The following is a 23,140-nucleotide window of genomic DNA, read 5'->3' on the forward strand; positions in this document are numbered from 1 at the left end:
TTATTGTGTTGTTATTGATACTATTTTTCAGATTTGTCAACAATTGTATTTAATATTTTGCTGGCCCCTCATTCAGTGCATATATGTTTTGGAGAGTTATTTTTTCCTGCTATACATACCCCTTGATTAATATAAAATGTCCATCTTTGTCCCTTACAACCTTCCTGAGTATAAAGTTTGCATTATCTGATATTAGTATGGCCACTCCAGCTTTGTTATGGGTGTTGTTTGCTTGGATAATTTTTCTCCAGCCTTTTATTTTGAGTCTACGTTTGTTCTGGCTATTCAGGTGCATTTCTTGTAGGCAGCAGGAGGTTGGATTGAGTTGTTTTGTGTTTTTGTTTTTTTTTGTGTGTTTGTTTGTTTGTTATTTGTTTTTGGGTCACACCTGGCAGTGCTCAGGGGTTATTCCTGGCTGTCTGCTCAGAAATAGCTCCTGGCAGGCACGGGGGACCATATGGGACACCGGTATTCGAACTAACCACCTTTGGTCCTGGATTGGCTGCTTACAAGGCAAACGCCACTGTGCTATCTCTCTGAGCCCGGATTGAGTTTTTTGATCCATTTAGCCACTCTGTGTCTCTTAACTGGTGCATTTAGTCCATTAATGTTGAGAGAAAGAATTGTCCTGGGATTAAATGCCATCTTTATATCGAAATTTGGTGTGTCTTTTAGTTAGTCTTGTGTTAAATTAGGTCTTTCAGTTTTTCTCTTAAGACTGGTTTTGAGTCTGTAAAGTTTCTGAGTTGTTTTTTGTCTGTGAAACCATGTATTCTTCCGCCAAACCTGAAAGTGAGTTTTGCTGGGTACAGTATTCTAGGTGAAGCATTCATTTCATTCAATCTTGTCACAATATCCCACCACTGCTTTCTGGCCTTGAGTGTTTCTAGTGACAGGTCTGCTGTAAATCTCAAGGATGCTCCCTTGAATGTTATTTCCCTTTTTGATCTTGCTGTTTTCAGAATTCTGTCTCTATCTGTGGGATTTGTCATTGTGACTAGGATGTGTCTTGGGGTATTTTTTTCTGGGGTCTATTTTGGTTGGTACTCTTCAAGCATGCAGGATTTGATCACATATATTCTTTAGCTCTGGAAGTTTCTCTTTAATGATGTTCTTGACCATTGATTCTTCCTGGAAATTTTCTTCCTGGGTCTCTAGGACTCCAATGATTCTTAAGTTGTTTCTGTTGAGCTTATCATAGACTTCTATTTTCATCTGTTCCCATTCTTTGCCTAATTTTTCCATTGTCTGTTCATTTGCTTTAAGTTTTTTTCCCAATCTTTCCTGCTGTATGGAATTGTTATTTATCTCATCTTCCACAGTACCAAGTCTATTCTCAGCTTCTGATACCCTGTCCCAGAGCTTATCCATTTTGTCATTCACTTTGTTTACTGAGTTTTTCAGGCCTGTTAGTTGACATGTTATTGCAGTTAGGAGTTTTGTGATTTCTGTCTTCACATTTTCTTGGTTCTTATTAGTGTTCTGTTCAACTCGATCCATGGTTTCTTTGAATTCATTGAGCATCTTCCATATTGCTATTCTAAAGTCTTTATCTGAGAGGTTGATTAGTTGGTTTGTCATTATCTGGTCATCAGAATTGTCATCTTCATTCTCTATGTCTGATGCTAGCCTGCGTTGTTTCCCCATTGTCACACTTGTATTGTGGGTTTTTCTACGTGTTGTGCTGGTATTCATTGGCTAAATGATGCAGGCAGCCACACTCCTCTGGCTCCGCCCTTTCTGGATGGGTCGACTTGCCTACAAGGGAGGGGAGTCCTCCATGGATGAAGCCTCACACAGGATGAAATCTTAGGCCTGAGCACGCAGCAGAGAAACAGTCCAGAGCGAAATGCTGGGCTTCAGTGATCCAGGACAGTCCTTAGTGTGATTTTTCCTTCTTTTTGTGATGGTGTTCTTTTCTTAGAAAGAGCACATGGCCACGTAGTGAAGCGGAGCGGCTGTGCCCTTCTGGAGCCTCCTTTTGGCCCACTCCCAAGAGGTTCACGCAACACGACAGTAGACAGACACACACAGACAGCACTCACAGTTTTTCACAGTTGGACCCCACTGGGCAGGCGTAGTTTCATGGATTTTCCCAGCCTGACATCACAAACAGGGGACCTGGCTCCTGCAAAGTACTGCTTATAGCTGGTTTTCACTTTATGGAGCAGTTCCTTGGCTTTCCCACCCTAGAATTGGCCTCTGGGAGAGAGAGTTTTCTGGAGCCTCTTTTTGGCCCACTCCCAAGAGGTTCACACAACACGACAGTAGACAGACACACACAGGCAGCACTCACAATTTTTCACAGTCGGGCCCCACTGGGCAGGGTAGTTTCGTGGATTTTCCCAGCCTGACATCACAAACAGGGGACCTGGCTTCTGCAAAGTACTGCTTATAGCTGGTTTTCACTTTATGGAGCAGTTCCTTGGAGTTCCCGCCCTAGAATTGGCCTCTGGGAGAGCGAGTTTTCTGGAGCCTCTTTTTGTCCTACTCCCAAGAGGTTCCTGCAACAGGACAGTAGACAGACACACACCAGAAGTGTTAATTTTTATGGTTTTGATGATTAAGCTATTGCTGCCACCACCAGAAACAGAAGTATTACCACCTCCACCTCCCTTGCACACGACCAACCCAGGACTGAGGTGGTTTGATTCCCAACATCTACCTCTTCTCTCCTAGAAATCTTGGTTTTGTAATCAGCATCAGGGATTTGTCATCATTTTTTACTGTCTGTTCCATTTGTTTCTTTGTATAACACAAGAGATCATCTGGTATTTGGCATCCTTTAAAATAAATACATATTTCTATACTTACTTGGCAGGGTAGATTCCATGATCACGAAGGTGGTTTCCCCAGGGTGAGGCTCACCCATTGCACTTCGGGCTTGCTGACCCTTGCGATTTCCCCAAATGTGGGAAACTCGACTGTAATTTATGGTAGTGGGGGACTGTGTGCGTGCTCTCCCTTGAGGAAAATAAATAAATAAATACATACATATTTCTTAGAATAAAGACAGTCTCTTTAACAAATGGTGTTGGAACAATTGGATAACCACATGTAAGAAAGTAAAGATTGATCCATATCTCACACCTTACACAAAAGTCAGTTCACAGTGAATTAAAGTCCTTGAGATTATATCTGAATTCATAAAAGTTCATTAAGGAAAGCATAAGCAGAACAGTCCAAGACTTAGACCTTTAAGAAGTCTTCAATGATAGGATGCCAGTGGCAAAGGCTATAGCATCAAATCTGAATCAATAGGGCTACATCAAACTAAAAAATTCCTGTATGGCAGAAAAAACACAGGCTAAAATTAGAAGGCAGCTAACTGAATGGGAGAAAATTTTTGTACTCAATACATCAGATAAAGATTTGATATCTAGGGTATACAAAGTACTCACAAAAGTTAACTCCACAGAACTTAACAACCCAACAAAAATGGGGAAAAGAAAATAAACAGATACTTCTCTGAGGAAGACCAACAAATGGCAACAGACACATGGAAAATTGCTCATCACTTATCATTAGGGAAATCCAAATCAAGACAACAATGAGGTATTATTCATCTTATACTAGTGAAGATGGCACATATAAAAATATTGTGAACAACCTCTGTTGGCGGGGATATGGTGAGAAAGGAACTCTCATCCACTGCTGGTGGGAATGTTTCCAACCCCTATGGAAAAAAGTATGGAGGGTTCTCAGTAAACTCAACATTGAGCTTTTATGTGACTCAGCAATCCCTTTTTGGGGTACCTATCCCCAGGACAGATAAACATTCACCCAAAAGGATGTATGCACACCACCTTTCATTGCAGCATTCAGTATAATAGCTAAGACTTGGAATCAGACTAGCTGTCTAACAAGTTGCTCATGAAGATATGTTACATATATACAAAGGAATATTGCATAGCTGTAAAGAATGATGCTGTCATGCATTTTGCAGCAACATGGATGGAACTGGAAGATATTTTGTTAAATGAAGTAAGCCAGAAGATGGAGGATAAATGCAGAATGCTATCACTTATATGTGGTATTTAGAATAATTGCATGTAGAAATGTAATGGTCTAAATGGGAGTTGTCTCAAACACCCTTAGACTCCAGAGTATAGCAAGAAGAAGGAACGAAATTGAGTGGAGGAACAAAAACAAATATGAAAGGATGTGGGCCAAGGGCCAAGTGGTCTCAGGTGCTTGGTGATTAAAAAAAAAAAGATAGAACTAAATAATTCAAACCAAAGTCAAGTACAATGGAATCAAGAGACCCAAACTCTAACAATCTAAACTTTAAAAGGACTGTTATACTGTCAGGCTGGAGGTTTGGGTGTGGTATGGGATGTACTTGGGGAGCATTGGTGGAGGGACTGGCCTGATTCATTGTACGTCTGAAAATGAAAGACTTTGCAAATCACAATGATTTCAATAAAATAAAAATTTAAATCCACATTTCTGATGGATTTTTCTGCCATAAATTAAGCAATAAATTAGTCTAATACGTTTTTCTCCTAAAAAGTTGGCATTGGGTTATTTCATAGTTTGTTTTTTTTTGTCACAGGTTCAATTTCTCACTGTGCAGTAGACTTGTTCTGTCATCTTCAGTCTCAGTGTCTCTTCATGTCAGATAAAAATCTCAACCTCTTTTCTCTTAAATTGAAACAAAACTTCAAAATTCGTGCATGCATTCAAATTCATATCCTGTCATCTGAGCCCACTTTTCGCAGCTAAATCTTCCTTTATATTTGGGCAGAGTCTAGACTTCTTTAAGCGAATTAACAAATGAGTGCAGCAGAAAATTTGCAGAACAGTTCTTGGTGAAATAATGAAACATTATCTAGCTAATAATATCCAAGGAATTTTTCTCCACTTGTTTCTAAAATGCAAATTAGCTTACACTTTTGGGAAGGTTAAATTTGGTGAATAACCAGATTTATCTGTTGCTGATTTAATATTATTAAATTCCTAAATAACAAATCATGAACTGCATGCATTTCTATTCAGAAAAACTTCTTGGTAAGAAAGACTATTCTTTAAAAATACATGTTTTGCCAAAGAGTTGACATTAGAGGGGTAGGTACTTAGATTTGGGACTGAGGTAGTCAAAGAGTTAGAAACATTTACTAAGGAATTTTAACTAGAAGAAGCCTCTGAGAATGAAACGTTGGGTATTGGTTTAGGCATAGTTTCCGTTTTGAATGTATTTGGAGTTAGTTGATAAAGGAAGTGGGTCAGGGGACAGGGCGGGGTGGGGAGATACACCATGAATCTTACTTTAGAAGTGAAGGTGCTCAGTTTAACATATCTTGATTTAGAATCATATAAAAAGTGTTGCTAAAGTGGAAATGGACAATTGGTGAGAACAGCGGCAATACTAACTTGGCTCCCAAGCACTGCCTATGGTTCCCAGCCTCTCCAGAAGTGACCACTGAGCACAGTAAGTCACAAGCACAGCCAAGTAAGAACCAAAAACTCAAAACAAAATCTTTTTTTGTTTTGTTTTGTTTTGGGGTCATATCCAGCAGTGCTGTGCACTCAGAATTCACTTTGGGTAGTGCTCGATGAACCATATGGAATGCTGGGGATTGATTGTGCAAGGCAATCATCCTACCTGCTGTACTATTAACTCCAGCCCCAAACTTTGTGCTAAGCTTCTAAAATACTTTTTTACATTTTCTCTAATTCCATAGACCTGAGGCCTGGCATGATTGCTAAATCTATGACCGCATTTATAGCTGCTAGAAAGTGTAATTGTTAAGGCAATTACTTTGCAAGTTTCCAATTGAGATTTGATCCTGAGCACCACATTTGGTCCCACAGACTCCCCAGAAATGATTTCTATTTTAAATCTACCCTTGCTTAAATGAAAAAACATTCCATCCAACTGTACTGTCTTTGTTTTAATTGGAATTAAAGTTTAATTTAATTAATACTTTAATTCCACATTTTTTTAAATTTGGAATCTATTCTAATGGTGTTTCAGCTGTGATGAGAGCTATAAAGCCTAGTCCTGCTTGTATTTATGGTTGGTATATTCAGTTTTAATCTCATGGAGTTTTTTATTTTTTAACAAGGAAAATTGTTCAGAATCCAATGTGACAAGAACATTCTAGCATTTTTTGCTTTAAATTTTCTTGAAAACACTATTTTTCAGTCTAATGAATTTCTAATATCAATGTCACAGTGCCTTTATGTAAGAGATCTGGGCTACATTACCATAATATATCAAATGCCATTCATGTTATTTTGAAGATTTGTTTTCCTAGAGAGCTGACTTTGATACTGTAAATGTATGTTATCAGTCTACATTGTTACGATGTTAACATACCTCATGAAATAGATAATATAGGGATGGAAATTCTACTGAAAAAGTGTGTGTATTAATTTCTTAGGATTGTTATAAAAAAGCACCATGAAATGAGTGACTGGAAAGAACAGAAATTTATTCTTTCAATTCTTGAGACCAGAAATACAAAAACAGAATGTCAGCAGGACTTGTTTCTTCTGAGGACTGGGGACTCTGAGGGAAAATCTGCCCTGCCTTTCTCTTTGCCTCTATAGTTTCCAGTGAACCTACTGTTGAACCTTTACTTTTATGGTCACAAGACATCTACCCACCTCTGTCTCTCTGTCTCTGCTTACAATCTTTCTCTTTATTTTTAAATAAATACATCAATCATTGTACATATCCATACATATTCAAATTTGGTATGACTAATTAAGATCATATTATTAAGTAAGGGAACATTGTAATGTAATATGAATTTAGAGGACAATATTCCAACCAATATATTATTCCAAACTTTGAATCTTCTGAGAAGTAAATAGAAAAAGTTTGGAATTTGGGAGCATTACAGCTCCCTTATTACTTGTTTTCTGATATTCACTTGGGAAGAACTTGAGGCACCTGAGGTTTCTAGAGTAGATGCAGTAATAGGCAAGAGTGAATTTGATTGTGAACATGCTCTCCAGAAAATGTCAAAAGCAAGGGTTTTCCATTTTTCAAGTTCAGAGTTGCACAGGTACATAGATTTTAGTTCATGACTTTTTGTAAAAGTTGCTATAGAAAAAATAATCTTTTACCCATGACTACCAAAGTGACTAAACATTTAAATTATCTTAGAAATTGAAGGCAATGAATCGTTCTTCAAAAATTAAAATCTCCTCTGATTCCAGTTTTTAAAACCTCATTTATCATGAGCTGTCAAGTTCTGGAGAGTTTCCTGAATCTCAATTTTTTTTAATTTCTCTGATAGCAGGGGACATAATACTAGAAATTAAATGTCTGGGAAGCACATTCAGATGATCAATCCATTAGTCTGTCAAATTTTTCTTGGGTAGGAGACCCTTTCTTTTGATTATTTTTCCCAGTCATTTCCAAAAGCCTTTTGTAGACATATAACTGAGGGAAGTATATAAAAACGTTCAAATTTTGTAGAAGAAAGGGAAAAGGCCTTGAAACCATGTGTTTTGGATTCTGCAAGATACTTGAGGAATTGGCTCTCAACTATTGATTTTTTTAACTCATTTTATAAAGCTGTATTCTTTAAAGCTTCACTTTTGCTTTTCAATATAATTCATGTGGGGAACAATTGGCACTAACTCTAATTATTGAGTTTGAACTGAAAGAAAATAGACTTCTATGTATATATATTTTAATTTGTAACTATCCTTGCATGGCTATGAAAATTGGTACATTTGATATTTATAATAAATTATTTTTTTCAAGTTACCAATCAATGTTATTTTCACCCTAACCATTATAGTATCCAAGCAAGTAAGTGACTTCTTTACTTACCACTTGTCAAATACAGAAGTCTAGCTCTTTATTCTGTTTATCAATAAGTCATTCTTCATCAAATATGGCACTTTGGTGAAAAGAACTTGGATTCATTTCTACTTTATCCATCAGTGCAAGTCTTGTCTTTGGATCATCTTTTATATAGCAAATACCTACTTGAAATTTTCTGTACCTCTCTACCCTGGTGTTTTGAACCTCTAGATTTTTATTACAATTTACTACTAAGCACAGGATATGCATTTTATATTTTCTAAAGTAGTTTATATTAATTAGAAATATTTCTTATATTCATAAAACAAAATTTGATAGCTAGCAATGTGGCCCAGCAGTAAAGCACATTTATACCTGTTGATAATCATACAAGACTATTTTACTACTTTGAGAACATTTGCTATTTCTATTTTGGTGCTGAGTATTGTGATATCCTGTACTATCTTTCCAGGCATACTAATAGATAAAGACAATAGTCATCACAGTTGCAATGACTAGGAAAAGATAGTCTGTGAGCCATTTTCATCTTCTGGGGATAACTCTTCTCACCTATTAGAAGTTATAGCCATAATTCTTATTTGTAAAGAATATTTAGTGTTCTAAGTTTTTTAGTTATGATTAAGCATACTTCTAGCAATCTTTTTCTTGAGTTGTTTCATTATAAATAAAGGCTTCTGGGGCTGGAGAGATAGCTTAGAGATAAGGCATTTGCCTTACATGCAGAAGGTCTTCCCGGCATCTCATATGTTCCTCTGAGCCTGCCAGAAGCGATTTTTAAGCATAGAGCCAGGAGTAAGCTCTGAGCGCTGCCAGGTGTGACCCAAAAACCAAAAATAAATAAAATAAATAAAGGCAGGCTTCTAACTCTCTTGAAATGCTGCTAATTAACATTGGAACTTTATTTTTATAATAGTATCTTTAAGCACCATGGTTACAAGCATGTTTGTAGATGGATTTCAGTCATAAAAAGTATACCCCTCTTCACCAGTGCAATCTTCCCACCATCCGTGCCTCCCATCTTCATCCTCCTTCTGCCCTGCCTGTCTTTGCGACAGGCATTTTATTTCTCACATTCACTACCACTGTCATGATAGTTGTTAGTGTAGTTATTTCTCACTGCACTCACCTCTCTTTGTAGTAAATTTCAGATCATGAGCCTCATCTCTATTGACTCTGGGTATTATTACAATAATGTCTTTTATTTTTCTTAAATCCCACAGATGAGTGAGACTATTCTGTTGTGTGTCTCCCTCCCTTTGACTCATTTCACTCAGCATAATAGTTTCCATGTCCATACACATATAGGAAAATTTCATGACTTCATTTTTCCTGATAGCTGCATAGTATTCCATTGTATATATGTACCCCGGTTTCTTTAGCCACTCCTCTGTTAACAGTAGAATTTTAGTGCCCGGAGAGATAGCACAGCGGCAATTGCCTTGCAAGCAGCCGATCCAGGACCAAAGGTGGTTGGTTCAAATCCCGGTGTCCCATATGGTCCCCCGTGCCTGCCAGGAGCTATTTCTGAGCAGACAGCCAGGAGTAACCCCTGAGCACCGGGTGTGGCCCAAAAAACAAACAGTAGAATTTTAAATGTAAGCCTAGGGTTGGGGTGATTTCTCTTAAAGACCAGAGTGCACGTTTTACATGCTGGTGCCCCAAAACAACAAAAACTAGAGACATGTTTTAGTTATTTAGATCAAAGAAACCATCACTATAAAACCAGCTCACTTGTATACAACTTTTCTGTGTTTACTGAACATTACATCTAATTTACTGAGCATTACATCTAATTTATAAGTGGTGGAAATTTTAGCCTCTTAAAACAGACTCTTGAAATAAACTATTTCAATCAATAGTATTTATAAGTAACTGCATGAACTGTATGATGCATTTGGATTTCTTTTTTTGTTGTTGTTGTTTTGTTGTTTTTTTTTGTTTTTGTTTTTGGGCCACACCTGGCAGTGCTCAGGGGTTACTCCTGGCTGTCTGCTCAGAAATAGCTCCTGACAGGCAAGGGGGGGGGGGACACCATATGGGACACCAGGATTCGAACCAACCACCTTTGGTCCTGGATCGGCTGCTTGCAAGGCAAATGCCGCTGTGCTATCTCTCCAGGCCTCTCATTTGGATTTCTTTCTTGTTTTCATTGAGAGTAAATTTTGTCAGTAGGCAATTGTCATTCACAAATGACTTACTAAGTTATTTGACTTAGTAATGCTAATAAGTGTCACTATTATAAATTTCAGTAATATTTGATATTTGAACTTTGTGGCTTTAGAAATTTACCAAATACCTCAGAATACAGTATGCAATCACCTATAAAATGCTATCCTTGAATCCAACCAGAAATAGTCTAAGATATCTCTATCTACAGTCATTATAGCATTTAGATGGTAACGCATTGTGGTATAAGTAACTTCCCTTTGGGCACTTAGAAAATGCTATCTGTGTTATTTTAATGTATTCAATAATAGTTTGGATTTTTTAACTTTTGTCTATTTCTATCTAGTTTTCCAGCTCTATCAATTTCTATTTCAGTTGTATATAGAACCTTGTCTAGCAATTGAAAGTGTTTTGTGTCATAGATGTTTTAAAATTAGTAAAATTTACTGGTGATCTGAGGTTATGATTTATCAGAGTGCAAGCTGTTTTTCTAGGACTTTCAATACCTTCACAGTTTTATATGACTTAATAAGCCAGCATTTGTTGTTGTTTTTTAACCAAATATGCTGCTTTGAAGTCTTAGCATATCTTTGATTATTGTTTTAAGTATGGAACAATAGGCTTAGTACTTGAAAGTAGTCTTTTTTGCTTGTGTTCTAGAGAAAACTGCCAAGAACTAAATTAAATTTTTAGTAAGTAATAACTTTTTGTATGATTGTTTTTTACCATTCCCACCCTAGAAATAATACAAACCAGATTGATTTGGAAGTCATTGTGATATATAGTAAAATAATTCAATTCAGCCACCACTTATGGAGTACTCTGTCATTGTGGGAGACCAGGAACATAAAGAGATCTGCAAAATTGACCTAGAATTAGAGAAAATTAAGAAAAGTGAAAAATTAAAAAGAAATACTCTGACAATAATACAAATTGTTCTTTTTAAGTGTCCAAATAGAAGAAAATTAAATTATCTTAGAACTACAGGATCATATTGCTATAATCTGTCATAACTATTTCTTTTTTATATCAGAGAATTATTTATTATACTCTTCCATTTATTGATTTTATGATCATATCCCCTCGCTTTTCTCACCCCTTCTACGATACACAATCTCTTTCTGTTTATCACATGACCATAGGCAATCAATCATTGCAGGTCAGATGTGGCACTATTTGTCAAACTGTATATAACATTCCATTAGGAGATCTTGAATTAGTTTCACAAGCGGTTTTTATTGAAATAATGAAATGATTCATGGAGATTTGAACTTACTCATTATTTGTCTATGTTGAAAAATTATCATATAAATTTAGTTGAAATCTGTCACCATACATAATTACAAGGTCACTCCTTGCCTCTCCCATTCAGTGTTCAGGGAGCCTCGTGGGATTGAACCAGGGATTGAACGCAGGGCTCTCACATACAAAGTAGATGCTAAAGCCCTTTGAGCTATTTCACTAGTTCAGTGATGAGAACTTTTTTTGGAGGGTTGAGGGTAATTCCTGACTATTCTCAGGGCTTAACCACTATCTCTGTGCTCAAGGATCATTCCTCATGAGCTCAGGAGTCCATATGTGGTGACAGAGATCTATCCTAGGTTAGACTTAATCAAGGCAAGTGCCTTCCCACTACACTCTTTCTCCATGGTGAAAAATTATTAGGCCTGGGCCCGGAGAGATAGCACAGCGGTGGCGTTTGCCTTGCAAGCAGCCGATCTAGGACCAAAGGTGGTTGGTTCGAATCCCGGTGTCCCATATGGTCCCCTTGCCTACCAGGGGCTATTTCTGAGCAGATAACCAGGAGTAACCCCTGAGCACTGAGGTGATATCTATGTAATCTGATATCATTATTCTTTGGTGCCAGATTGACCAGAATTTAAAAATGACATAGGATAAACAAGAAAATATTACTATTATCGACATTGTAGAAGAAAATGTCATTCATGTATTCTATGTTATGTATTTCTATGTGATTACAAGAAATATACTTCATGTGAATTACTATTTTTAAATGTTTGAACATTTGCTGTTCTGGAGTGTTTTATCTATTTGTAGCTTGAACCTAATGTTCTTTAAACATACATGCTGGATAGTTTCTACATAAATATTTGGATAAGGCTTTTAAAGCTAGAACTTTGTTTATGCTTGATATCTTGTTTCTAATCTGCATTTCCAAAGGAAAACCCAAAGTGATGACAACCAGTTTTGTAACATTAATTTTTTAAAAATCTATTTTCTACTTCCTTTTCAATTCAAAGAACACTATTTAAAAGAATTAATTCTTTTTCTATGATGGAGTTTGTTTTGGTTTGTGCTGCTATACATTGTTCTAAGTACTAGAAAGCATGTCTGTGCCTGTGTGGTATGAAATATTAACCAAAAGTAGTTAATTTTTAAATTTACTAATGGAATTGTTGTTTTGAACATCTGCAAGCAGAACTATTTATTCTGAAGTTTTGTTCAAGAATAAGAAAAACTAAAAAAAAAAAAAAAAAAAGAATAAGAAAAACTGAGGCTGGAGTGATAGCACTGGGGTAGGGTATTTGCCTTGCATATGGCCAATCTAAGATGTACCTTGGTTCAATCCCCCAGCATCCAATATGGTTCCCCAAGCCAGGAGTGATTTCTAGGCGCATAGCCAGGAATAACCCCGGAGCGTCACATGATGTGGCTCAAAAAGCCAAATAAATAAATAAAAAGAAAAGAAAAGAAAAGCTAGGGGGCCCTAGCAATAGCACAGCAGTAGAGTGTTTGTTTGCCTTGCACATGGCCAACCCTGACAGACCTCGGGATATATGGTACTTCCAGCCTGCCAGGGGCTATTTCTGAATGCAGGGCCAGGAGTAACCCACCCCTCAAAAAAAGAATCAGAAAAGCTAATAATTGCCTCTAATTTCCTTGAAGCACCCCCCTTTTTTATTTTTTGGAAGACCATATAGATGATTGCCTTCTTAGCCATGAGAATTCTGAGCTTTTTCTCCTAGAAAAACCTAGATAAAAATTTTTCGACTAGTCTGTGCAACTGAATATCTATGATTAGCATTTGAAAAGAAATTCCAGATTATCCCAGTCTGGGCTGGACTGAGTTAAACCTTAGGTCTTTTGTGAGCTATAACTCTGGAGACAAATTGCTTTTAATGACATTTATTTCTCAATAGTAGAATGGGGATTAGTAAACACTTAATAAGATTGTGAGGAGTAAATGAACTTGCTGTGTGTCTTATAAAGCATAGTGGTGAGGGTCAGAAAAATAGTGCCCGGTTCAGGTGCTTGTTCTGCATACAATTTGTTCTAGTTGAATTCTCCAGTACCTCACTTGGTGCCCCAAGCACCACCAGGAGTGATTGTATGCATAGAGCCAGGAGCAAGCCCTGCATGTATCTGGGTGTGGCCCTGAACAAACAAGAATAAGTACCAAAATCTAAACCATACCTATTAAAATGTTTTTTTTTTGTTTTACATTTTATTTTTAAATAAATGTCTCCTTAAGCTTCATAGCTTCATAGCTTAACTTAAATAAACTTACTGTAACCGGAGCTGAAATTCCAAATCTGCTCTCCACTGAGCATCTTGAAAAATATTTTGCAGTGACATGTGTATTTTTATTCAGATGCAATTTAGCAGTGTTGGTGAACTGCTTTCAAACACATTCCAGTGCAGAAAATATCGAAAAATAAGCTTTTCTCTGCTACAGTTGATCACATTCTTAGGTGAATTGAAAGTAAGATTTTTTTTTATTTTGGAATAAAATTAAATTAAAATTTAAACTTTTATTGAGTTATATAGTTGAAGGAATTAGTACAAAAAAATCTGTGTGCCCTTAACCCATTGTCCCTTAGTGGTAATATCTTAGTGTGATGCATAATCAGGGTATAGGCATTGATAAAGTCCATGGACTGGTCTTATTCTGATACAGCCTTGCTTTTAGCCACTTATATTTCTGTAATATATGCATATTCATGTACAATCAACACAGTTAATATATAAAACAGCTATATCACTATAAGGATCCCTTCTGTTTGCCTTCAGGACCATTCCTAGCTTTTCCCCTCTCCCCCAGTACATTTTCCTCTCTCCCAAACAATACTTACTCTTTTTTGTTTCTGTCTGTTTGTTTTGGTTTTTGAGTCACACCCAGCAGTGCTCAAGACTTACTTCGGCTCTGCATTCGGGAAGTACTCTAGGTGAAGCACTTTAGACCAATGGGATGCTGGAGATCGAATCTGGGTCTACTGAGTGCAAGGCAAGCACCCTAACCACTGTACTCAGCCCCCACATTCTCTTTTTTTCCCCTTTGTCTATGGACATGTAATTTCATTATTTTTTTTTTTTGGTAAAGGCCACTCTGGAAGAATATTGCAGAATCAAGCTTTTGAAGAATTTGTTAAAATATTTATATCTAAGTAGTAATTTGGGGGAAAAGTGAAGTAATATGTAATGAAACTTAAGAAAGGATAGCTAGAGAAGCTATACTGAAATTTTCTTTGTTTTTGTAGAGTTTAGAATGGGGAGAGCTCCTAGTATAGACAATGCCTTTGTAAAAGAAATGTTGAGGTAGGATGATATAAAGTCAGCAAAAGAGTGTTCTTGTGCATGAATGACTGGAAGCCACTTTAGAGTTTAAAAGAAATTGTCACATAAGTCTCAGTGAGGTGAAATTTAAGTGGTAAGTTTTGAGAGGCTGGAATATGGGGCTGTAGCTGGAAGACTGAATGCGAAGGTGGTAGAAGGTCTTTACACATTTTAAGTGAATTGTGCATTTTCTGTAACACTGATTTGCGGTAAAAAAAAAAAAATAGGGGCCGGCAAGATGGCGGTAAGGTGTCTGCCTTGCAAGCGCTAGCCAAGGAAGGACCATGGTTCGATCCCCCGGTGTCCCATATGGGCCCCCCAAGCCAGGGGCAATTTCTGAGCACTTAGCCAGGAATACAACCCTGAGCATCAAACGGGTGTGGCCCAAAAAACAAAAAACAAAAAGTTTCTGCCATAGATGCAATCAAGGGATGGGAGGTAAATTGGGGCATCTGTAGAGGGAAGTGGATACTGGTAAAAGGGTTGGTGTTGGAACATTGTATGCGTGAAACTCAGTGAATATCTTTGTAAATCACAGTGCCTCAGTTAATGTTTTAAAAGATCAACTTCAGATTAGTGGAATTTAAGCCATGTTTAAAACTGCTTTTGCAGTTTTTTAGTCTCTGTTAAGTTTATTCTAGCTCAAGGACCTAAAATCTGTTTCCTAAAAGTTTGAGTAAAAAATATTTTTAAAGGTCTACTTCACTGCTATCTTCAGAGTCCTAGTATTATTACTGTTTTCCTTAGATTACTTTTCCCCAGCTCCCATAAAAATAATTTATTTATCAATATATTAATGACATGGGCTTGATTTTTTTAGTCTATTTAAAACAATTTAACTTTATTACAAAATTCCATGAGAAAGCCTTTGAGTAAAATTTGGAGGGTGAAAAATTGGTATAATTATTAAGAAGTAATGATTACTATTATCTTTGTAAGGTTTTACTTTGTAAACACAGCTTTTTAAAACACTGTTAAAACAACCTGCTGAGAAATGATAGGAAATACTTCACTTGTGTGATAAGTCTAGAAAGATTGCTTCCTAATTGCCTTCTAGTCTGGCAGTAAATTTACTCATTTTTTTATAGCTTACATAACTTTTTATTATAAACTAGTTTATTGAAATGTCTCAAGTTACCAGTATAAAATTAAAGTTTTATATTTAAGTATATAAAATAATTGCATATTAAACACAAATATTTTTGTTAAATAACCATGATATACAAAGTTACTGATAGTTAAGTTTTAGGCATATAATATTTCAACACCAATCTCACCACCAATGTCAACTCCCGTCATCAGTGCTCCCATCCTTCATCATCTACCCCCATCTTCTGCCTGCCACCTAGACAGATTCATTACAAAGTTTGGTGATTGCATCTTAGCTCTCATGTTTTCAGTGTTGTTTAGGCTATACTTTGGATGTATTGCCATACCACTCTCCCACATCCAATATAACAGAGACCTTATAACTTCCTCATCTTCCTTCCCACTTTGATTTCTTTCTTTCCTCCTCCTCCTCAGGACCTGAGGTCAAGAGTGATCTAGGCATCTCCCCTTTACTTCATTATATTTCCTCATCCAGTTATTCTTTATACCACAGAGAAGTGAAACCATCCTGTGTTCATCTTTCTTCTTGTGGCTTACTTCACTCAACATGGTGTCTTCCAGTTCTAATCTATTGGTAGCAAACTGCATGATTTTAATATTCCTTGCAGCTTGTAGAATTCTTTTGTGAATATATACCACATCTTCATAATCCATTCACCTGTCCTTGGGCACTTAGGCTGATTTCACATCATATTTTTACGTCGTATTGTACTAAGTATAGCAATAAATAATGGTGTGCATACATCCTTTTGGATAAATGTTTTTAAGTCCTATGAAGTAGATACACAAAAGTTGAATTGTTGGGAATTTCTGGCAGCTCAATTCTAAGTTTGACTAACATCTCTCCATTATATACCACACTTCAGTCTGTGACAGCCACCATCTATTTTTTCTTTCTATGACTTGGTGATTTTAAAATTCCAGTGTAAGTAAGTATATACAATATTTCTTCACTTAGTATAATTCCCTCAAGGTCCATCTATATTGTCATAAATATCAGGGTTTCTTTTTATTGGCTGTATAATATTTCATATATGTGTATGTGTATGCATATATACCTACCTACCAAATGTGTATACTACATTATAATCATTTACTTGTTTGTTGTTAGCATGATGCTGTAAGCTTTTCTCACATTTTCCTCATTTCTATGTATAGTCAGAAAATCTGGCAGATAATACATTTTTCAAGCTTTGAAATAACGATTTGATTTGTAGTAGTTGGTTTGCAAAAATTACAAATTTTGTTGTGCTTACGATTGGTTTTAATATCTATGTATAGAAGACAATCTATGTATAGAAGAACAGCTGCTTTGCTTTTATTTTATTTCTATATCCTTAAATAAAGTCCACATTCTTATTCTAAATATGCAAAACTTATTTTAAATATGTAAAACTTTGAAATGTATTTTAAAAAGCCAGCTTAAAAGACTTTTTTTAAAGAGCAGGGTGTTTTTGAAATGTGTTTAATCTTAGTTCCTTTTTTCGTTTGTATGTGCCATTTCTATTTTTTAAATTTTTGACATATTCTGTAAGCTTCATTTCTTGAACATTCAGAACAGAATGTAGGCAGATTAAATTATCCAAAATTTGTACTTCTTCATTAATGTGCTATTCAGAATAGTTTGTGCCATTGTAAAATGGAGTAGGAGGCAAAGTGACTCTGACATGAGTAAGCAGTGTGATTCTGGAAGTTTGTTTATCCATTGAAATTCCAAAATGCTGTTTTATAGTTGCAAAAAAGAGAAAAAGGTGGAATCTTATAAACTATAAATCATTAAACATCTATAATTTATTCCTGACATATAAATGATAGATAGCTCTTTACATGCTTTTATTATCATAAGTTATTCACATTATAAGCTTTTACTTCTTAGTTTCAGACAATTACTTATTAGTGTCTGAAACCAAACCTAGAATGATAGATAAATCTATAATCACTGTTTCCTACTTTCACTGTTTTAATGAAACTGTTTTATAAACATAAGCAAATCAGTTAGACTTTAATTTATTATCTAACCTTCTTTTCCATTAAGTTAAATACTGATTTGTTGGGCCCAGAGAGATAGCACAGCGGTGTTTGCCTTGCAAGCAGCTGATCCAGGACCTAAAGTGGTTGGTTCAAATCCCGGTGTCCCATATGGTCCCCGCTGCCTGCCAGGAGCTATTTCTGAGCAGACAGCCAGGAGTAACCCCTGAGCACTGCTGGGTGTGGCCCAAAAACCAAAAAAAAAGATACTGATTTGATAGATTGAAGCATGTGTAGGATCCAATTAAAGGCAGCTTTTGTGTGCTGTCCATTTAAAATGGTTTGAGATATCTTCATTTGGTAAACAAAAATAGAATTCATTTCCTTATTAAATTATGTTCCAGTAACTGAATACCTGCATCGTCTGTACTTAGCTATAAAAAGCCAGCAAGACAGTTCTTTTTTTTTTTTTTTTTTTTTTGGTTTTTGGGCCACACCCTGTGATGCTCAGGGGTTACTCCTGGCTATGCACTCAGAAGTTGCTCCTGGCTTCTTGGGGGACCATATGGGACGCCGGGGGATCGAACCGTGATCCGTCCTAGGCTAGCGCAGGCACCTTACCTCCAGCGCCACCGCCCGGCCCCAGCAAGACAGTTCTTAATATAGGTGAGTTTGTTTGCCTTTTTTAAAAATTCTCCTTGAAATCTGCTGGCAGTAAACTAAAAGAGTACAAATAGATATTGTAAACAGCTTCTAAGAAAATTAGACACCAAACTAGTTCGACCTTTAAAACATCTATATATTTCATCAGTATGTGGATAAAAAAAAAGGATTCTGGGCCGGGCGGTGGCGCTGGAGGTAAGGTGCCTGCCTTACCTGCGCTAGCCTAGGAGACGGACCGCGGTTCGATCCCCCGGCGTCCCATATGGTCCCCCAAGCCAGGAGCGACTTCTGAGCGCATAGCCAGGAGTAACCCCTGAGCGTTACCGGGTGTGGCCCAAAAACCAAAAAAAAAAAAAAAAAAAAAAGGATTCTTACATTGGTTCTCTGTGTACTGTTTTTAAATAGTAGGATGAAAATACATACCATAGGTTAGTGAATTAAATTTAAAACAATATAATAAATTTTGATTTTTTTGAAGAATTTGTGATGGCCAGAGTTATTAGTAATGTTATTTTTAAAAAGAAGGACATTAAGGACCAGAGTGGTGGCACAGTGGTAGTACATTTGCCTTGCACACAGCTGACCTAAATTGGACCACGGTTCGATCCCCTGGCGTCCGATTTGATCTCCCAAGTCAGGAGCGATTTCTGATCAAAGAGCCAGGAGTAACCCTTGAGCATCACCGGGTGTGACCCAAAAAACAAAAAAAGGAGGAGGAGGAGAAGGAGCTGACTTGATCAGCTTCATCACATGCTGGGGAGGGAAATTTAAGGAACTGCCCTGTTGGCCTGGCTTTCTTTGCCTAGGCTTTTTTTGTTTTGTTTTGTTTTTTGGGTCACACCCAGCAATGCTCAGGAGTTACTCCTGGCTCTATGCTCAGAAATCGCTCCTGGCAGGCTCAGGGGACCATATGGGATGCTGGGATTTGAACCACCATCCTTCTACATGCTAGGCAAATGCCTTACCTTCATGCTATCTCTACAAGCCCTGGCTAGGCTTTTGACTGTAGCAAAGCACAAGTGAATTTGAATTTATCTTTCTGGCATAAAAATCAAGGATATCCTAAGTATCAGTAGTAATTACTTTAAATATAACATGACTGGCATAAATGTGGACTAAGTGCAGTGAAACAAGCTTGATGGAAAGTACTCATTAATGGTGAAAATTTGCCCCCAAATTCTGAGCACTTAGCCAGGAGTAACCCCTGAGCATCAAACGGGTGTGGCCCCAAAAACCAAAAAAAAAAAAATTCAATTAATAGTTATAATCCTGTCATTGTTTATATTTGCTTGGAAAATAGAAATTTCCCTTTAGCAATCTTTTTTTTTGTTGTTGTTGTTTTGTTTTGTTTTTTTTTTGGGGGGGGTTGGGCCACACCCAGTGGCGCTCAGGGGTTACTCCTGGCTGTCTGCTCAGAAATAGCTCCTGGCAGGCATGGGACCATATGGGACGCCGGGATTTGAACCAACCACCTTAGGTCCTGGGTCGGCTGTTTGCAAGGCAAACACTGCTGTGCTATCTCTTCGGCCCCCCTTTAGCAATTTCTTTTTTTTTTTTTTTGGTTTTTGGGCCACACCCGTTTGACGCTCAGGGGTTACTCCTGGCTATGTGCTCAGAAATCGCCGCTGGCTTGGGTGGACCATATGGGACGCCGGGGGATCGAACCGCGGTCCTTCCTTGGCTAGCGCTTGCAAGGCAGACACCTTACCTCCAGCGCCACCTACCCGGCCCCCCTTTAGCAATTTCTAAGATATCTTTATTTTAGTTTCAAAAGTTAACTTTCTATTATATCTTAGTTGACGATTCTGGGGCCACACTTGGCAATGCTCTGTACTGAGAGATCACTTTTGACAGCATTCAGAAGACCTGTGCAGCGCCAAGCAAACTGGGGGCAACTACCCTAACCCCCTGTACTGTCTCTGCAGCATGTGAAACTACTTTTTAAAGAAAGTTGCAATTCTTACTTTGAGAACAGATAAAAAACTGTACTTGAACCTGTAAAATTAAAATTTTATAAGAAATCTATCGTGAATGTTGTTCTTTGTGTTTATTAATTCAGATAACAAGAGGAACCAGCAGAATTGAAACATGAGTTCAGATGCCAGCCAAAGTGTGATCACTACTCCTCCTCCTCCCAGCATGCCTCACAAAGAGAGGTATTTTGACCGCATCAATGAAAATGACCCAGAATACATTCGGGAGAGGAACATGTCTCCTGATCTGCGACAAGACTTCAATATGATGGAGCAGAGGAAACGAGTTACTCAAATCTTGCAGAGCCCTGTGAGTTGCATTTAGAAGGCATAATTTTTCTTTCTTTCTTTCTTTCTTTCTTTCTTTCTTTCTTTCTTTCTTTCTTTCTTTCTTTCTTTCTTTCTTTCTTTCTTTCTTTCTTTCTCTCTTTCTCTCTTTCTCTTTCTCTCTCTCTTTCTCTCTCCCTCCCTCTCTCTCTCTTTCTTTCTCTCTTTCTTTCTTTCTTTCTCTCTTTCTCTCTCTCTTTCTCTCTCTCTTTCTCTCTCTCCCTCCCTCTCTCTCTTTCTTTCTTTCTTTCTTTCTTTCTTTCTTTCTTTCTTTCTTTCTTTCTTTCTTTCTTTCTTTCTTTCTTTCTTTCTTTCTTTCCTTCCTTCCTTCCTTCCTTCCTTCCTTCCTTCCTTCCTTCCTTCCTTCCTTCTTTCCTTCTTTCCTTCTTTCTTTCTGTAAGAGAACATACTGATTTAAGATGAAAAGTGAATTAATAATTTTTTACATAGTGAAGTTATAGACTCCTTAGAATTCAGCATATATCAATACATGAAGCCCAGGGTCAGGTTTTTTTCTACTTGTTTTGTTTTGTTTTGGGGCCACACCCGGAGGTGCTCAGGTGTTAACTCCTAGCTGTCTGCTCAGAAATAGCTCCTGGCAGGCACGGGGGACCATATGGGACACCGGGATTCGAACCAACCACCTTAGGTCCTGGATCGGCTGCTTGCAAGGCAACCACCACTGTGCTATTTCTCCGGCCCCCAGGGTCAAGTTTTATTAGATTTCAAACATAAGATATTAAATAAGTACCAAGGCATAGGAGTGTCTGAGGTGGCCTGTTAGGTAAATTTTTGATGCCTTTGTGAATTTAGTCACAGATATTGAATCCAATTAGAGACAGTGTTTCATTCTGACTAATTCCTATAAACCAAGAGATCTGTATAAAAGCAACTTATAAGCTATATATCAGAACTTAGATTTAAAACAATTATATGTTAGGGGCTAGAGTGAGAATTACAGTGAGAAAGGTGTTTGCCTTGCATGTTGCCAACACAAGTTTGGTTCCCAACATCCCACATGGTCCTCCAAGCACTGTCGGGAGTAATATCTGTGCACAGATCCAGTAGTAATCCCTGAACATCAGTGGATGAATCCAGAACCAAATTTAAAAAATAAACAAGTTATAAAAGCACTACTGGCTTTAAAGGATATAAGTATACCTTACTATGAAGCTGTACTATTTTTTTTTATTTGAAGGGTACCTCCCAAACAGTACTTAAAGACTGGGGGCCACTCACTGTGATACTTGGTCAGCCAGGCCAGCGACCAACTAGTTCACTGGCACCAGAGACCATCAGGGCTACATCAGTTTTTTTCAGGGGACCTTCAGGCCCACATTCAGAGATACCCAGAAATCATGTAGTGCTGGGTCAGGTGAATCCTAGCACCTGACCACTATGCTAGATCTCGGCCCCTGAAGCTACACTTTCTCAGTGTTGACTTTTCTAGAAGTTAACTGGGAAAGATATCCTGTAAGACAGCATGTTTCAACCACTGTGCTGCGGCACACTAACGTGCCGTGAGATATTATCTGGTGTGTCGTGGGAAAAAGTCCAATTTCATCTGTAACATGCAGCTTCAGCTCACAAAGAGACCAATCATTAGATTATTTCATAATAAAGTAATTATAAAATAATTTCTTTGTGTTTATTTGATTTCTATTCAAGAGTATTCCTTTATATATAGTCAATATAGGCACAGAGTTAATTTTTTTTAACATTTTCTGATGGTGGTTTACCTCATGTTGTGTTTTGTTTTGTTTTCCATGAAAATAGTGTGCCTTTGCAGAAAAAGGTTGAAAAACACTGCTGTAAGAGTTAACATTCATGTCCTTACAGGTATAGCCTGAGTTTCTTGTTTATAGATGTCTAAAGGACACTTATTATTTATGACTTAAACTAGGTTTATTTCTTCCACTAAAGAACCCACTTTGGGGCTGGAGAGAGAGTATAGCAGGTAAGACATTTAGATTGCATGCAGCTGACCCTGGCTCTATCCCTGGATCCATATATCATCTACTAGGGGTCACTTTTCACCATTACTACTAAATTGTTAGCAAAATGATAGTAACAGATCATCTTGGGGGGGAGGTAATTAGGGAAACAGTCACACCTAGCAGTGTTAGAGCTACTTCTATACTTGTGGTGACTTGAGCAGTACTCAGGATCAGCAGCATTCAGAGATCTGTCCTGTCCAGTAACAGTTTAAAAAAACAAAGGATGTGATCAAGTTCAGATTTTGTTCAAAGTTATAAATATTGACACATTTTTTTGAGTATTCCATAGAAGACCTTTTAATTCTAACTAAAGTTTAAATGGGAAAATACTAAAATACATCTGATGCTCAGGTTTCTATTTTGTCATTTTTCCCCCTTTATCTAAAGGCAGCATAACTTTAAGTAGATTCTTTAACTTTTTTTTCTTTTGTTTTTGTGTTTGGGCCACACCCGGGTGACGCACAGGGGTTACTCCTGGCTATGAGCTCAGAAATCGCTTCTGGCTTGGGGAACCATATGGGACACCAAGGAATCGAACTATGGTCAGTCCTAGGTTAGCGCAGGCAAAGCAAAAT

The 23,140-nt window shown here is 37.4% G+C and overlaps 1 protein-coding gene and 1 non-coding gene across 7 annotated transcripts in view; both read left to right on the forward strand.

The window, feature by feature from the left end:
- The window catches only part of ADD3 (adducin 3), a 173,163-nt gene that overhangs the window by 103,965 nt on the left and 46,058 nt on the right, over positions 1-23,140 (forward strand). For all 6 annotated transcript variants that reach the window (XM_049790576.1, XM_049790579.1, XM_049790575.1 and 3 more), the window contains exon 2: positions 20,328-20,551. In XM_049790576.1, the coding sequence (XP_049646533.1) occupies positions 20,357-20,551 (195 nt within the window). In that variant the 5' untranslated portion in view covers positions 20,328-20,356. The remainder of the gene's footprint in view (positions 1-20,327; positions 20,552-23,140) is intronic.
- Positions 2,807-2,968, forward strand: LOC125995146 (U1 spliceosomal RNA). The gene has a single exon (XR_007490735.1). It is a non-coding gene; the product is annotated as a U1 spliceosomal RNA (small nuclear RNA).

The sequence above is a fragment of the Suncus etruscus genome, chromosome 17 (assembly GCF_024139225.1).
Source record: "Suncus etruscus isolate mSunEtr1 chromosome 17, mSunEtr1.pri.cur, whole genome shotgun sequence".
NCBI classification, from domain to species: Eukaryota; Metazoa; Chordata; class Mammalia; order Eulipotyphla; family Soricidae; genus Suncus; species Suncus etruscus.